General features: G+C 58.1%; 2 protein-coding genes across 8 annotated transcripts; both read right to left on the bottom strand.

Moving 5' to 3' along the window:
- Nucleotides 1-1,598: 1,598 nt before the first annotated feature.
- INAFM1 (InaF motif containing 1) lies at nt 1,599-2,436 on the bottom strand. The gene has a single exon (XM_070771332.1). The coding sequence runs from the start codon at nt 2,381-2,383 to the stop codon at nt 1,949-1,951; it is 435 nt and encodes a 144-aa protein (XP_070627433.1). The 5' UTR covers nt 2,384-2,436; the 3' UTR covers nt 1,599-1,948.
- Nucleotides 2,437-2,576: 140 nt separating this feature from the next.
- Nucleotides 2,577-16,011, bottom strand: CCDC9 (coiled-coil domain containing 9). 7 transcript variants are annotated; one of them, XM_019979929.2, is made up of 15 exons: nt 15,904-16,011; nt 14,193-14,266; nt 13,961-14,065; nt 12,133-12,228; nt 11,712-11,960; nt 9,986-10,069; nt 9,715-9,888; nt 8,988-9,169; nt 6,803-6,849; nt 6,548-6,680; nt 6,007-6,097; nt 5,513-5,915; nt 5,098-5,190; nt 4,017-4,066; nt 2,577-3,452 (listed from the first exon to the last, which is right to left on the bottom strand). In XM_019979929.2, the coding sequence occupies exons 2-15, from the start codon at nt 14,193-14,195 to the stop codon at nt 3,435-3,437; spliced, it is 1,728 nt and encodes a 575-aa protein (XP_019835488.2). In that variant the 5' UTR covers nt 14,196-14,266; nt 15,904-16,011; the 3' UTR covers nt 2,577-3,434. The 7 variants fall into 7 exon arrangements, with proteins under 7 accessions (XP_019835488.2, XP_070627427.1, XP_070627428.1 ...); XM_070771326.1 differs by lacking the exons at nt 2,577-3,452; nt 15,904-16,011 and adding an exon at nt 14,978-15,159 and having other exon boundaries at nt 3,877-4,066; XM_070771327.1 differs by lacking the exons at nt 2,577-3,452; nt 15,904-16,011 and adding an exon at nt 15,559-15,689 and having other exon boundaries at nt 3,878-4,066.
- Nucleotides 16,012-16,598: the final 587 nt, after the last annotated feature.

Raw genomic sequence — 16,598 nt, 5'->3', positions numbered from 1 at the left:
CCATTCCTGGTCAGGGAAGATCCCACATGCCATGTGGCACAGCCCAAATTTAAAAAAAAAAAAAAGATGGAGGAGAAAAGTGAGGAAGGGAGAAGAAATAGAGAGCTGAAGCAAGAGCATCAGAGCTGAGAAAATGAGTCAGAACAGAGTGAGGGATAGAAACAGAGACATGGAGAGACGTGAGAGAGAGACAGAGACACACAAACGTTGAAAGATAAAGAGACAAAAACAGAAAGAAGATAGAGGAGAAGGTGGTGAGGGAAACACAGAGAAAAGAGAGCAGGATAACGGGCTGGGAGAAGAGCGTTGAGAATCAGAGAGGGGAGCCAGTGGGAACAAGGATAGAGTCCCTCCCTCTAACTCACCATTGGCTGAGGTCCAGAGCTCTAGACTGACTGGCAATCCCTTGGGATCCAAGCTGTGGCTTTTAAAGCCCCAAGGACAGAGGAGAGTGGTGAGCGAGAACATGTCATGGTACTCTAAAGGCTTCAGATCACCAGCTTCCTCAATCCTCAGAAAAACTTTATGAGATAAATACTATGATCATCTTCATTCTACAGGACCAGAGAGGTTGGGTTAGCTGCCCAGTCACACAGCTAGTGAGAGGAAGAGCTGGGATTTGAACCTGGGTATGTTGGCCCCAAGATCAGTGCTCCTAACCACCATCTATACTAACTGGAAAGGGGTGCCAGCTTCCTGAATTCCATTCATCCTGGAGACACCCTCTGGGAAGTGGTGCTGGAAGGCGTAGAAGGAAGGAGGGGATGTAAACAGATTGACGTTCCTAGCCGGGTACAGAGGGACAGCTGTCCCAGTCTGAAGGAGGAGGCTCCACTTCACCATCCTAAGGAAGTCTCCAGTTCAAGGGAGGTGGTCAGACATGAAATCACTTCCTGCTTAGGGTAGGGTCCTATACCCTGCCCAGAGCTAGACCTTAGTCGTCTGGGTAGGAAAACAGACTCAGCCACTTCTGACTCTTTTAGCAGGACTCAGGTTGCTCAGCCTTGGTTTGCAGGCAACATGGCAGACCAGAGAGGCAGTACTAAGCTTCAAAGACAGCTGGGTGCTTTGATAGCTTTCTCTGTGATTTCCAGAAGGGTCCTACCACCACCCCTGTCCACGCTCATCTCTCAGCTCCCAGGAATGTGAACTCATGCTCTTCCAGCAGTATCCTGACTTCTCCAGGTGATTTAGCTTCCGTGCCGGACACTATAGTTATACAAATCACAGTCCCCAGAAACCCAGTTCTCGCTGAGATCACCCCATCTCTTGTCTTGTCTCCTGTGCTATTACCGGAGGCCAGGCCTCTTCTCCCCTCCAGAGGCACTTGTCCTCTGCAAGCATGCAAAAACCTGCTAAGCCCTTCATACCGTCTGACCTTCAACTACCTTATTGCGGATAAGCGTCTTCTCATCCCAACCCAGAAAATACACGATGGTGATGGAAGAAAAAAATGACACCACCACCCCGCCAGGGAAGGGGAGAACGCACACAGCCCACCCAGAGTGAGAGGCGATGCCCTGATGCCAGGAAAGGCTTGCCCTCACAAACTTGAGAGGGGAGGCCCCTCTGCAGACAACACGACAAACAAGCACGAGGCAGCTGGGGCTGGAGTTTATTGCAGGTAGATAGATGCACACGGAGATTCAGGGAGGAAGGAGAGGGGCAGGCTGAGGGGTCCGTGCACAGAATCCTAGGAGGGAGGAGCAGGAGGCAGTGATCAGTATGGGGTCTGCCTGGTGGAGGACCCGGCCTGACGGCGGAGGAGCTGCGACGATCGAGAACCAGGGCCGGCTCTCCTTCGCCCCCCATTCTTCAGGATGACAGCTCCGCAGACGTTAGACGATGTCATGAAGAAGGAGCCAGACACCAATTCGGGACCGGCGCATCCGCGGCGAGGGCGCCAGGCTCTCGAAGGCTGGCGGTCCATTTTGGGTGAAAAGGAAGGTTACCCGGGTCCTCGCCCCCCTGTGGCCTCCGGCGTCTCCCCCAGCGTCTGGCGGCTCGGGCGGCGGCGGCTGGGGTCGCTGTGGCGGCGGCGGCGGCGGCTGCGCGGCAGCTCGAGCTGGGGTCTCGGCCCGCCAGGGGCTCCCAGAAGACAAGACACCGAGGCGGCGGGGGGCGCTGGGGCAGGCAGCGCACCCGCGCGACCGCCGCACGGAGAGGACTGCGCGCTAGGCGGTGGGCCGCCTGGGGCTGCAGGGGGCCGCGTGGGAACCCAAATGAGACCGTAGTAGACAGCGAGCAGCACGGCAGCCAACGAGACGCAGAGAAAGTAGGCACAGACCGGTGCTAGGCGCAGCCAACGGCCCCGCGGACCCTCGCTCAGCCCTGCGCCACCCGGGCTCTCGCCGCCGCCGCCCACGCAGCTCGTGCCCCGCATCCCCGCAGCCCACTCGGCCCGGAGCCACAGCCCGCACAGGGCCCGCCCCCCCGGAGGCCCGCCTCCGCGCTAAACTCTCCCCGTCCAACCCCGCCCCCGCCAGCGTGGCCACGCCCCCGCGCAGGCGGGCCTCCTGCGGCCTCCAACTCTCCCCCGTCCAACCCCGCCCCCGCCAGCGTGGGCCCGCCCCTGCAGGGCGGGCCTCTTCCGCGCTCTAGTCCCGCCCCCTCCTCAGCCTCCGGCCAAACACTAGCAAGCTAAGGCTTAACCACAGCGTTCTGACCCCGCCCCAAGCATGCAATACCTCGCTTTTTCTCAAACGCTGGTCTCGGCCCAGCCGACTTCTACCAGGCTTCGGTGTTATACCGGCCCCGGAGCTTACCTCCGCTCTCTTCTTCTCCTCCCCACGCCCTACCCATTCCCTTTCGGAACTCAGACTTCTCCCCGGCATCTAGCTCCGCCGCTCCCTTGCCAAGCTCAAGCCTTTTAAGTCCTGCCCCAGTTGTAATGTGCCTTTAGCCAAGTTAAACGCTACTCCAGCATTCGATTTCGCCGTCTTCTCCCCCTACCCTCATCTATCTTCAATCCAGATTCCGCCTCTTTTCTCCTCCTCACTCCACTAGTTTGAGCACCCCATTCTAAACCAAGCTCTCTGATGCTGGCTGCGCCCCACACCAGCGTTAGGGATTCCCATCTAAATCTGCGCTGTGGTTCTACCTCACTTCCTAACACCTTTCCTTGTTTTAAACTCCATTAGAATGCGGGCCCCAAACACCCTAACCACGCCCCTCGCTGGACGCGCCTCTTCCTCCACATTTTCTGTGTTCAGGTCTAAATTCAGGCCCCGAAGCTCCAGCTCCGCCCCACAACCCAGCCACACCCCCTCCCCGTCTCCTTCCCCACCACCCTCAATTTCTCCCTCTCTAAAACCATGGGGTCCAAAGTGGGCTCCGGGGAGGACAGAGCACAGCTCGGAGATCCAGACTAATCCCCTCCTGCCGCCCCCTCCCCATCAAGGCGGGGAAGCGTCAGTCCCCTCCCAGCAGCGTCTTCAGGAATTCGGGGAGGCCTGTGGGAGGGGGGGAGGGAAGACGTATCAGGGGGGTGGAGAAAGAGCGAGCCCCTTCCTCCCGCCTCTGTCGCCACGGACAAACCCACAAGCACAGCAACCCAGCCTGCCCCCGCCAGAAACACAGTTCAAAGGTTAGCGGAAGCACTGCGTTTAATAAGGACCAGTTCTGCGGCCGGGGAAATCAGGTCCGTCAAGAGTCACCGGTTATTAAGCCATGCCCCAGATGTAAGCTCCTGGAGGCGGAAAACGGCCCGGGAACTGGCACCTATACCCCCATGGCCTCCAAAAGTGAGTAACTCGGGGGTGTCTCAGACACCCTGGTGCCACGGCGCCCCCTATTTGTGAGACTGGACTATTGCCCTGGCCCCACCCGGTTCACTATCCCTGGCTCCTCCCCCCGCCCTTACATTTAACCCTCTCCTGGCTGGAGTGGCGGAAGCAGAGGGTAGAGGAGCGAGGCGGCAGAAGGTTAGTGCAGAGCGCGGAGGCCGCAGTCGGCGGGCGCGGTCAGCGGGCGGCCCCCGGTGGCGAAGCGGCCGCTACCACCTTGCAGAAACGCACCCTCTGGAAGTCGGCGATCTCTGCTGTCTCTTGGCCCTCGGGGTCCGCCTCTGCGAAGAGAAGGGGCGGTCACCTGAGGGCAACAGTAACCCCGCCCCCCACCGCCGGCCCGGAACACCCTAGCCCCGCCCCTCTGCCCCACCAACCCTGGCTGCCGCCCACCCTGCGTTAAGCGGTTTACGAGTCTCAGGCTCCTTTAATCCTCGGAGAGGATCTACGGAGACACACACCCCCCGCAACAGATACCTGTTTACAATCGAATACATAATCTGACAGAGCGAGATCGCAGTCACGTGACCCAAAGACAAAGCGCTTCGGATGCCCCGACCTCATCCGCCATCCTAAACTCTGTCCTCTCCCATCCCAGACTCACCCCACGGACATATGCCAACCTCTAGCAAGCCTGCCCTACAGGATCTACCTCCACTTCCCTTGCCCACCTTCTGAGTCCTAACCAGACCTTCCTTGGCTATGCCCCCAAATCCTAACCCCTACTCCTTGGGGAGGTCGGAGGTCCACAACCCGGCTTCCGCCTGGTGGAGGTGGAGACTGGGTTCTGCCTGTTGCTCCAGGTCCGCTAGACTCCACAATTTTTACCTCAATATGTTACGTATTTCTAATTTACCCCATTTACTAATTTACACCTCCAAACTGTAACCACACCCACAGCTAGATCCATTACTCCTCCCTGGTTCTTTTTGACCGATTTGTATTTCAAATCCTGCTCTGAGCTCCTATCAATTTAACCCACCCCCTTGTTTCTAGATTACTTTGCAGAACCCCTGGGGTAGCCCTCTACCTCCTAATCCCACCCTGGCTCCACCCCCTCACCCCCAAACACACTCAATTCCTAGTGGCTCCTCCAGGAGGTCCTCCCTATAGCTCCACCCCCTTGACCCTGGATTCGTTCCCACCCAGCAGCCTAGCCCCGCCCCCCTCGCCCCATCCCCGGGCCAGCAGCTACCCCACACCCATAATGGAGACGCATCCACTCCATTCTACTGCCCCCAAACCCTCCTCCCCTCAACCCAAGAGGAAGCGGAAGGAAAGCCACCTCCACCACCCCAGCCACTCCCCCAACCTGGAGCTGCCTCAGACCCCTCCTCTTCAGCTTTCTGGGTTCCTGGGGCGCTGGGCCCACTCTCCAAGGAGGCAGGGGCTGGCTGGTCACCTCCTGGGAAAGGGGGAGGCCCAATCAAGCCCATTCCCCTCCAAATACCACGCCCCCGCCCCCCACCAAGACAAAGGCTCTGGGGGAGTGAGAGGGGGTTTAAGGACACACGTGGAAGTGTCATTTGAGGAAGTGATCTCTTTATTGGGGAGGGCACTCTGAATGGCTCAGGGCAGGGCAGGATCTGGGGGTGGGCCTTCTAGAGACAGGCATGGACTGTCCTCCCTAGCCACCAGGGCACACAGGGTCCCAGGGTCCTCCATGCACCCCTCGAGCACACACACAAGCAGCCAGCTTCATGCATTTTCAAACGGCCAGGCCTCACCCGGAGAGACAGCATCTGCCGGGTGGGCGGTCCGGGGAGAATTCAGCTCCATCTCTTCACCCCAGTCGGACACAGGCTGGTGGCCCCCAGGGGGCGAGAAGGGGCTGGAAGGCGTGGCAGGGGCCTGGGGGAGCGGCAGGGGCTCTTCCGGCCTGGCGGGCTCTTTGTCACCATGTTCCCTGGCGGGGCTCCCGCTGGGGCTCCCGCTGGGCTCAGCCTCCTGGGGTTGGTGATCTCCGGCTGGTTCTTCTTCCTCATCATCAGCCTCCTCCTCTTCCTCGATCTCCTCCTCCTCCTCGTCATCCTCACTCACGTCTTCCCACTCCTCATCCTCCCCCTCATCCTCGCCCTCCTCGCCCTCCTCCTCAGGAGGTCGATGGGCAGGGGCCGGGGTCTCAGGCAGCTGTGAGAACACAAGGCAGGTCAGGGAGAGGCTGCAGGCCCCAGGCACCCCCACACCGTGCTGCCTGCTGGGAGCTGACAGTCCGCCCTACCTGCGTGGGCGCCTCCTTGGGGAGAGCAGGTTGCGGGGGCTCAGGAGCTGTGGACACGGCCTCCTTCATCTCCCAGCGGTCATCGTGGTCACTGGAGGGCACAGAGGAAAGGAATAAAACCCAGATGGACAGGAGGAAGGGGCTTCCCACACCAGGCTCGTCCCCAGACACGGAGCTGCAAAATTCAACAGGTGGAGAGAGCGGGTCTTCGGGATTTCCAGACAAGGAGCCGGCAGGCTAGAGCACCGAGGAGGAAACAGGGCGTGTGTCCCAGTGTCAGAGGTGACCAGGCAGAGAGGGGCCAGGCAGGCAGAAGAGATGGGTGGGAGGGCAGGAGGGGACAGATGAGGGTAAAGTGACAGCCAGGCCCCGACACCCCCGAAACCAAGTGCCTGACCCACAAGGAGACAAGTGCCTGAGAGACAGATAGGGCCAAGAAAGGACAGAAATATCCCCAAAACCCACAGCCAGAGAACAAGCAGGGGTAGAGGCACACAGGCCCGCTAGGGTTGTGCACGTGCAAGGGGAAGGGGGCCCCCACCTGTAGGCACGGGGCGCTGCCTTAGGCTGGGGTCGGCTGCTCTTCTTCTTTCTGCGGCTGACCTCAGTTTTGTGCTGGGACAGGAACTCCCTGAAAGTGGGGGGCTTGGGGGGCCGGGCCCAAGCCTGGTCATCTGCAACAAAACCCAGGGGAAGTCAGGGGTGGAGGGCACAGTACAAGCTACCCCCACCCCACCCTGCCCCAACTCCCCCGGCCCAGCCAGCTGCCTCACCCCACCCAAGAACTCCCACTCACCATAGCGGTGGGATGGTTCCAGGGCCACAGCTGGGCCATCCTTGAACCTGGGTAAAGAGAAAGGGGTGAGCAGGCAGCTGGTGGCACAGGGAGAACAGGTAGGGCAGGAAGAGTCATCGGGGGAGGTGGGGGCCACGGTTAGAAATCAAGATCACAGACCACAAGGTCATCAACCGAATGGGGGAGCATGTCACTGATTAAAGCTCAGAATCAGGTGAAAGACAAAAGGCAGGTGTGACATGGTAGTACAAACGCAGAAAAATGGTATTTGACAGCAATTCCCCACCTCAACAAGAATGTGCAAGTTCAACATCGCCAGCTTCCTGTCCAGCCTCATCTAAATCTCTCTCTCTCACCTCCCGAGCTTAGCAAGTTCTCCTACCACAGAGCTCCTGCCGCATGACCTTTGCACGTGCTGCTTCTGGGGCTCACTTCCTCCGATCTCTCCGGGGCCCGCTCCGTTACCTCCTTCAGGCCTCAACTCAGAGGCCTTCCTAACCTTTCCAATCACGTATTATTACATACACTGTGTTGCGTGTTAAGTTGCTTCAGTCGTGTCCAACTCTTTTCGACCCCATGGACTGCAGCCCACCAGGCTCCACTGTCCATGGGATTCTCCAGGCAAGAATACTGGAGTGGGTTGCCATGCCCTCCTCCAGGGGGTCTTCCTGACCCAGGGACTGAATCCTCATATCTTACATCTCCTGCATTGGCAGGCGGGTTCTTTACCACTAGTGCCACCTGGGAAGCCCAATTACATACATTATCTAGGTCTAAAACAGAAGCCTCCAAACCTCTCCATACTCTGCTTCATTATTCTTCAGCATGTGACATTAGCTCTATTCACTGCACAATTTGCTCTCTTCAATGCAAACGTGAGACTTGATGCAGGCTGCTGTGGGGACGTAAGAGGACTTTCTCAGTCTTAAGCCCAAGAACATCTCCAAAAAGCTCACCTGCCTCCCCCTCAGAAACATCAGCTACGGTATCTGTGCAAAATGTTTCTCACGCTGGCAAAGGCTTAGCTCACAATCCAAAAATAAATGCTCCGACCTCCAGGCACACAGACAAGATCCTCTTTCTTTAGCCAACGCTGTGGCAAAGGATAGAGGATGATGTAAAAACGACAGCTGTCCATCTTAAGACTGCCGTTCAACAGCTCTTCCGGAATCTTCTCCGCCTTTGCTATGGCAGTTAGCCCTCCTGTGGATGATGCCTTTGCTTTGACTAATGGGATGTTTCCTGGGACCCGAAAAGCAACAGAGTCAGACCTGAGAATAATGATGCCACCAGGATAAGGTGCTTGGGTAGGTGGGGGACACAGTTAGAGGGATGAAAGGAGGATGCCAAGGGGCCATCGCTGTAATTCTTCATGCCCTCCCTGCATGAGAACTCACATCCGCACCCTTGGGTGTAGAACCACGGCAGTACTATCGAGCTGACAGTTTAATTTCCTGCCACAGCAAGGTGGGGTCTGCTGGCTAACAGAACGGGGAAGTGTCTCACTCTCCCTCCTGCACATCTGCCAATACTATGGCCAGTGCTTCCCCCAGTAGCCCCATCCCTCAGCGTGAACCCTAGAATGCACACATGCAGGGCAGAAGTGAGTTCAACCCCAGCTGGACCCACAGCTTCCAGTCCAGCCTGAATCAGCCCAACTTAGAAGACCGGTGAGCACAGGAAAAAGAAATGTTTCGGGACTTCCCTGGCGGTCCAGTGGTTAAGAATCCACCTTCCAGGGCAGAGGATCTGGGCTCAATCCCTGATCGGGCAAGCTAAGACCCTACAGGCCTTGGAGCAACTAAGCCTGCCTCCCGCAAGAGCTGAGCCCAGGCCCCCTGGCGCCTGCGGGTCACAGTGAAGAGCCCGCACACCGTAACTGAGTCCCGACGCAGCCAATACATAAATAAACAAACGGTTGTAAAAAAGTATGGCTGAGTCCTTCTGCCGTTCACCTGAAACTATCACATTTGTTGTTACACTGGCGATACCCCAATACAAAATGCTTTAGGTGTTTAAGAAAAAGAAACGCTTTCTGTGGCCCTGAGATTTGGTGATGGTTATGCAGTGTTACCCAGCTCGTGCTAACTGATACACACGATGAGAAACCCAAGAAAGGCCAAGGAGTCAGAAGTCAGCGCGAAGGCAGAGGAGCCCCACAGGGGTGGGCAGGGCGGAGACTCACATGCCATCCGTCTTCTCAGCATCCCACTCCCGCCGCCACTGGCCGGTGGGCTTGCGGTGCCTCTGCAGCCGCTCCTGGTCTATCTTCTCCCGCTCCTGCTTCCAGCGCAGATACTCAGACCGCTCTCGGCCAGTCATGGAGAGCGTCATGTCCCCGGCGCCACCCAGGCCGGCCCGGCGGCCCTGCCCCAAGCAGATGGGCAGTCAGGGCTCCGCCCACCACTCTCGCCCCTGCACCCCTTTCCTGAGGCCTTCTAAGCTCCTGGGTAGAGCCCCTGGCTCAAGGTCATAGGAGGAGGAGGTGACAGGATGGAGATCAAAGCCGTATCTGCTCACGTGGCACCTCAGAGAGGCCACCCCAGATCCTTCTCTATTCTCCGTGCCCTCACCTGGCTGGGCTGGAGCCTTCTTCCCAACATTCAGCATTATCTGACATCTTATTATATGGCCACTGATTTAGCCCCAGCACCCTAAACAGTGCCTGGCCCTCGACCGGTACCCAGTAAACATCATTAACATTAGTAAGGAGGAAAATCACACCAAAACAGATCATAAAACTACAAAAAGAATGTAGTATGGCTCTGGGGCAACCATCAACTGGAGGGTAGCCTGAGCGTAGGGCTGCAGCCTCTTCCTACTCTGAGCCCCGCATTCAATACACATCCCTCCCCGTGGAACCCAGGGACCGGCTGCTGGGCAGCAGTCATGGCCCAGCCGCCCGCACCCACCTGCCGCTCCTGCTCGAGGCCGTAGCGCACCCGCTCAAAGTCAGGGCCCCCCCAGTTGCGCCCGTGCCGGCGGCTGCCTTCCCGGCGGTCCCGCTCAGGCTCCTCCAGGGGCCCACTGCGTCGCCGGGGGTCGTCCAGGAAGTTCCGCACCGGGTTGGGCTCCAGCACGCCTTCCTGCGGGCAGGCGGAGTTAGTTGGCGGTGGGGGTGTTGGAGCGCTCCCCCGACCCGGCGGCTCCGCCCCGCAGCCAGGGGGCGCCCGTGGCACTGACCCGCTGGTTGCGCTCGTACTCTGCAATCTTCTCCATCTCCTCGTTCATCTTCTCGATGTTCTGCTTCCGCCGCTCCTCCCACTCCTTGTTCGGGGGAGGAGGGGAGGACAGAGAGAGACACACACAGAGCGTCAGAAAGAACCACTCAATCTGAGCGTTCGTCACCATCTGAGGCTCCCTCCTTAGACCTGTTATGCAAGGCAGCCCCTGGCTGGCACCTGGACACTGGCTCCCCTGTCAACAGTTAACCAGTAAGCGGGGCTTCACGTGCCTAGACTTTTTCTGCAAACAATACAGTGTATGCTGAACACCCACTTTCCTTCTAGGGTCTGGAATTTGGGTGTGTACTAGGCAGAGGGGACCTATGTGACCAGCCTCGGATAAGAAGCCTGGGTACTAGCTCTCTAATGAGTCCCCAGTAGATGAACTTTGACATATGTTGTCAATGAAGAACAATTAAGTGCAGCCTATGTGTCTTTGGGCTTCCCTGGTAGCTCAGTGGTGAAGAATCTGCCTGCCAATGCAGGAGACACAGGTTTGATCCCTGGGTGGGGGGGGAAGATCCCCTGGAGTAGGAAATGGCAACCCACTCCAGTATTCTTGCCTGGAAAATCCCATGAACAGAAGAGCCTGGCGGGCTACAGCCCACGGGGTCACAGAGGCAGACACAACTCAGTGACTAAACAACAATTTGTGTCTCCACTGGACGCAGACTCTTGGAAGCTAGTGCCTGGTATCCTCCAGACTCTGGCTCATGGGCCTTTTCCCTTTACTGATTTTGCTTTCTATCCTTTCCCTGTAATAAATCTCAGTTGTTAATTCTTCTGGCAAAATGCTGAACCTGGGAGAGGGGCTGGGGACCCCTGCAATGGCTGCCACAGTAACAACCTGACAGATGGCCAGGTGACCCCCACGATCCTCTCTCCTCCCTTTCTTAGGTCAATTTTCCCCCTCTAGGTGACAACAGAATTTTAGATGAGCATGTGCCCAAGATGCTGGGAACACTTGCATTTCCAAGACTCAGCATGCAAGAGAGAAATAAACTTCCATTTGATTAACGCCATGGCACTTTGGCGTCTTTCTAAACATCCTTAAGCAACATACATTGAGCGTTTAATCTGAGGGTTTCTATGCCTGATGTCACACGATGCTTATGAAAAACTTTAAACCTGATTTTCATTCCTATTTAAGAGTGAGAACTGGAATCTCCTAGAGGGGAAGTGAGCTGCCCAAGGACACGGAACTCATAGAAAGTTGTCCTCTAAATGACCAGGCTTGGCAACTTCCCACTCTGCTAATCTGCGTGGTGGGGTGCTGAGAGCAGGTACAGTAAGAACCTCACTGCTCCCTACCAACTAATTCAGAGAATGACAGAGAGAGAGCACATGTGCACGCACACACGAATGAGCAAAGCACGCACGCTAGACAGAACCCACCAGATACCACCAAAAAGAGACAAAGGGTAGAGAAGGCAGATGACCAAGCACACAGCAGAGCACAAAATGGGAGACAGAAAGAGACAGGGACCACAGCGCTGGTCTGGGGGAGAGAAGAAGAAAGGGAAAGAGGTGAAAAAGAGCCGGAGTGAGGGTCCAAAAAAGAAAACAGAGACAGTAAACGACGGATGAAGGAGAAAATCCATTTGTGAGCAGAACAGAAAGAGCAACAGGCAACACTGAGCCTTCCCAATGGACTTCAGGCAGACGTCAGCCCCCTCGGCTCCTACCTTGGATTTGCGGTCGGCAGTCGAGGCATCGCCACCTCCAGAGAGATGAGGGGACCCCCTGCCCCGACCCCTCCGGCTGCGGCCCCCAGCACCTCCCCGAGGCTGCTCCCCGGGACTGTCTTCCCAGCTGCGGGATGTCCGGCCCATGCCTGCCCGGCCTCCGTGCTGAGGGGGGATCCGGCCTCCCTTGCTGACCCCTGGAAGCCGAGGGGTCCCTGGAGACCTCCGGGAAGGACCCAGGTTCTTCTCCTGGAAAGGGGGGAGGGGGGAAAGGTCACTGGGGCAGGGAGACCAGGACACCACAGGCCCAGAGGGCGGCTGCCAGGGTCGAGGCCCCACAGGCCTGGGGCAGCGGGGAAGGCTCTTAGGTCTCACTCTCACCCGCCCGTCCTCGCGAGTCCCACCCTGGCGTGGAGCTCACCACTGCCACATTCTCCTTCTCCACCGAGCGGCTCTTCCGGGGACCTGTCACTGCTACTCCCTCCAGTTCAGCTTTCTTCCGATCCTCCTCAATCTCCTGGGAGATCAGAGACAGTGGCTATCAGGGGTCCTGTGTACCAGCCAGATTCCCACAGTCCCCTGAATAGCCCCAAGTCGGCCCCAGCGCAGACCTCTGTCTGGAGCTCTAGACAAGAAAGCTGGTCACTTCTTCCCTCTAAGCGAACCAGGCGGTGCCCCTGCTCAGCCAAAGGCTGAGCCAAAGGCTCCCCCACAGCCAATGGGGCTTCACAGGGTGTGGTCTCGTTACCATCCCATCCTCATCTCCCACTCTCTCCTCTGGCTCACTGTGACCCTCTCACTGTGCCTGGAACATACCAGGTTCAAACCTGCCTCAGGGCCTTTGCACCTGCTGTTCCCTTTGCTGGAAATGCCCCTTCTCCATAGATTCTCCAGTCCCTCACCTCCTGTAGGTCTCTGCTCAAAGGTCCCCTTCTCAGGAAGGCCTACCCTGACCAGCTCGCCTGCCATTCTCCACACACCACCCGCCCCCTTCACATCATGACATTATGTCTATTTTGCTTCTTATCTGGTTCCTCCCCATAACAGAATCTACTCTGCGTCAGGGATATCTGTATTGTTCACTGATGTATACCCCAAGCCTGGAACACCGCCTGGCACACAACAGAGGCTCAACATCCTTTTTTTTTTTTTAAATGAATGAATGCATGAAGAATGAATAAATGAAACCTACTCCTCCTCCTATCTCAGGGACAGCCCCAACACCTACTCTGACACCTGTGACAGGGACCTGGGCCTCATCCTGGATCCTCTCCCGCCACCGCCCATCAGTCACTGAGTCCCTCCCAACAGCCCTGTCCCAGGCCAGGCACCTCCTCTCCGTATGGCCCCCACCCCTCACCCCCCCCAAAGTCCCTGCCCCAGGTTCCTCCTTGTCTCCAGAGTCCTCTCCTCCCATCTACCACCACACAGCAACTAAAGGAGTCCTCCTACAAACCTATTCTGACCTGGCCCCACTTCCACTCAAAGCCCTCGATGGCTCCCCAGTGTCCTTAGGAAAAAGTCCAAACTCTTAGCCTTATGGCCTTCTGGGCCCTGCGTGGCCGGGCCCCAGAGGGTCTCTCCAGGTCAATATCCTCCATCTGACCCTCCAACTTTAAGCTCCAAGTTTTTGCACAAACTGTCCCCTCTGTGTGAAGTGTGTTCTGCTCTCCTTTTCAACTAGCTGGGACTTCCCTGGTGGTCTAGTGGTTAGGACCCCATGCTCCCCTTTCATGGGCCTGGATTCAGTCCCTAATCAGGGAACTAAGACTCCCCACAAGACATGCAGTGCAGCCAAAAAAAAAAAGACCAGCTAACATCTACTCACCTTTCAAGTCTCAGAATCCCCTCCTCCAGGAAGTCCTCCTTAATATCCCCCAGGCTGGGTGAAGAGCCCCACCTGGGCTCTCAAAGAACCCTGAGCTCCTCCATCCCAGGCTGGCCCACTCGCTCATCACTGACTGAAGCCATGGCTGGGCCCCTACTGGCCTGTGAGCCCTGGAAAGGCAGGCCCGGGGTCCCCTCCATTACCGCTGCCACCACAGTGCCACTGAGCAATGGGCCCTGGTGAATATTTGTGAACGAACAAACCAATGATGGAATGAAAGGAGGAATCCCAGGCTAAGGCCCTCGGCTTTTACCCTGACAGTGATGAGGAGTCATGAAAACGTTTTAAGGAAGGGAGAGGTGAGGGAAACTCACTGCGGGGAGGAGAGGGGATGGGGTCTCCCAGGGCGGGGCTAGGGCACCTGGTAGCGCCGGATGAGGGCCTCATTCTTCCGCCGAAGAGCCTCGATCCTCTTGTCCAGCTCAGCATCCTTCTCCTCCTTCGATTTCAGATCCAGTGCGGCTGACTGAGAGGGGCGGACAGATAAGAGGCTGGAAATCTCTACCCGCCCCAGGGTCTGTGGGCCGGGAACCTCTCCTCCCAAGCCCCCTGCCCCAAAGCTCAGATCTCAAACACCCCATTTTTCTTCTCACCATTCCACTGGCAGGGTGGGACCTGGGTCCCAGCAAACCTCCCCTGCAGAATCTGGACACAGCACTGGGGGCTCCTGAGGGCAGAGGGAACAGAAGGACTAAGGCCAATGGCTCCACTCAATCTGTCTCTTCCTGTCCCAGACTGGGGGCTCCTCAAATGTGCGCACACACACACAGACACCACACACCCCTTCACTCCAAGGGACACACACACACAGACACACACCCTTCACTCCAAGGGACACACACACACACACACCCCCTTCACTCCAAGGGAATTCTCGCCCTCACTCCCAGTCCCTCTTTTCGAAGCCCCTCTTCTAGCCCACCCTCTACCAGGAAAAGTTTAGACTCAGTACTCTCCAGAGGGTTTTGGACCCATCCATTCCTCTGTAAACAATGTAGTCACACACGCCCTGGGAAAGTTCTGGGCCCGCCCCACCACTTAGGGAAACACCCGACACTGCTCCCTTCAAAACGAAAATCCTAGTTCAGTCTCCACACCCCTGTGCCGGAAGTTTAAAACCCAGGCCTCTACCCCAAGAGAGCTTTAGGAAGAGCCTCTCCCACAACCTAAGCGAGAAAGCCCGACTCCCCATGCCCAACCTGGTGCTGCTCACATCCCGTTTAATAATCTACACCTAACTCTTCCCCCAGAATTTCAGTGACGTCTTACAACCCTACACTCAAAAAATAGTCCGAGCCCCATTCCTATTCGCTGCCCCTACCCTAAGGGATATTAAAGCCCCGCCGCCAGCACCCAAACAAAGATTCCTCCAACAGACCCAAGACCCCCTGGCGAGGCTTCCCGGGTCTGGTTCGGTCTCCCGGGTGAATACCCTCCCCGCCCAGGCGCAGACAAAACTGCCCCGCCCTCACGCGGCTTTCTAGGGAAAGGCTCCAGTCTCCACCCGGTCCAGAACGCCACAGCCCCGCCCCGAAGAGAGGCAAACTTTCCGGCCCCGCCTTTCCCGCCAAACCTCTGGCCCCGCCCACATTCGCGTCACTAATCCCACCCCCTTCCGGCGTCCGACCGCCCCGGCCAACTTCCTGGTCCCGCCCACAGGAGCCCCAGGCAGCAGCCTAAACCCGCCCCCTCCTCCTCGCCTTCTGGCACCGGTCCCGCCCCCGGCTCACCGGCCAACACTTTGGCCCCGCCTCCGATTTGCTGAGCCCAGCCTCTGGTCACGCCCCCTGGCTCCGCCCCCGCCCCGCACGTCAGTATCTGGCCCCGTACCCGGCGCCCCTAAATTCTGGCTCAGCGGCCCGGTTCCTGCGCAACTTTTTGGCTCCGCCCTACCGGCGCCTGGCCCCGCCCCGACCCTCGGGTCAGCCCCTGGCCCCGCCCCTGACTTCCAGGACCCACTTCCAGAACACGCGAAACTTTCCGGCCCCGCTCCTAGTCCGCCGGGTACTATTTGGCCCCGCCCCCAGCCGCGGCATAACTTTTTTCGGGCCCGCCCCAGCTGCCCACCAAAGCTCCGGACGCGTCCGGAGCCCGGCCCACCCAGGCCCTGCCCCACCGACGGCCCGCCCCCTCAGCACCCTTCTAGCTTCCCATGTGGGCGTCCAGTCCCCGCCCCCCGCGGAGTACTCTGACCCCGCCCCGCGGGCGGCGGGCTACCCCGCCAGCGCCGGCGCCCGCTCCCCCCACGTGGGGCATCAGGCCCCGCCCTCTCCGGGCGCGCTCCCGGCCCCCTCCCCCGGTCACCTGTCCCGGAGACCCCGCGGCGTCCGCTACTCCGGCTCCGTCGGCCTCCGCGTCTGCAGCTCCCGGGCCACGCGCGTCACTTCCGGCCTGCACCACGTGAAGAAGGGAACTAAAGCGGGTTACTTCCGGTCTTGCAGGCCTGTTTCCGGGAGCCTTAAAGGCGCGGCGCTCCTCCTCTCCAACTCCCCCTCCTCCCAACCCCCCACGCCGGTGAAGCGGGAGTGGGCTGAGCGGGTGCACAGAGTGTTCTGCAAGCTTGTTCTACTGTCTTCTACCTGAATGACCTCATTCCAGGGAAAGGAAACACCATCCTCTCTCTGGTCTCTATTTGCGTCTCGTCTTTCTTGGTTCCTACAAGTAGTGCCAGGCGCTGGACTGACTCCTGAAAGCCTGACCTGCCAGCTTGTGCTGGGAGGTGGGCGGGGGTCCCCCCCCTCCTGCCAGTGAAACCTTATAGTTAGTTGTAGGAGCTCACAGTTTTCAATGGAAGGAATCTCTCCTTCATCCTCTGAATCAGCATTGAGTGCCAGCTCTGTACTGGGGGGATAGGGAAGTGGGGGTTAAGGTGATGAACAAGGCAGACCCCATCCCTGGACTCTTCACAAGTCCATGTGAAATGACAGAAAACAGAACTGTGGGGATGTCTTGTGAGAGAGATGAGGATAGAGTGAGGGGGTGGCTGTCAAGGCAGGGGA

Source organism: Bos indicus, chromosome 18, assembly GCF_029378745.1.
Source record: "Bos indicus isolate NIAB-ARS_2022 breed Sahiwal x Tharparkar chromosome 18, NIAB-ARS_B.indTharparkar_mat_pri_1.0, whole genome shotgun sequence".
Classification (NCBI taxonomy): domain Eukaryota; kingdom Metazoa; phylum Chordata; class Mammalia; order Artiodactyla; family Bovidae; genus Bos; species Bos indicus.
The sequence above is the reverse complement of the archived record's forward strand: the minus strand, read 5'-3'. Positions and strand labels throughout refer to the sequence as shown.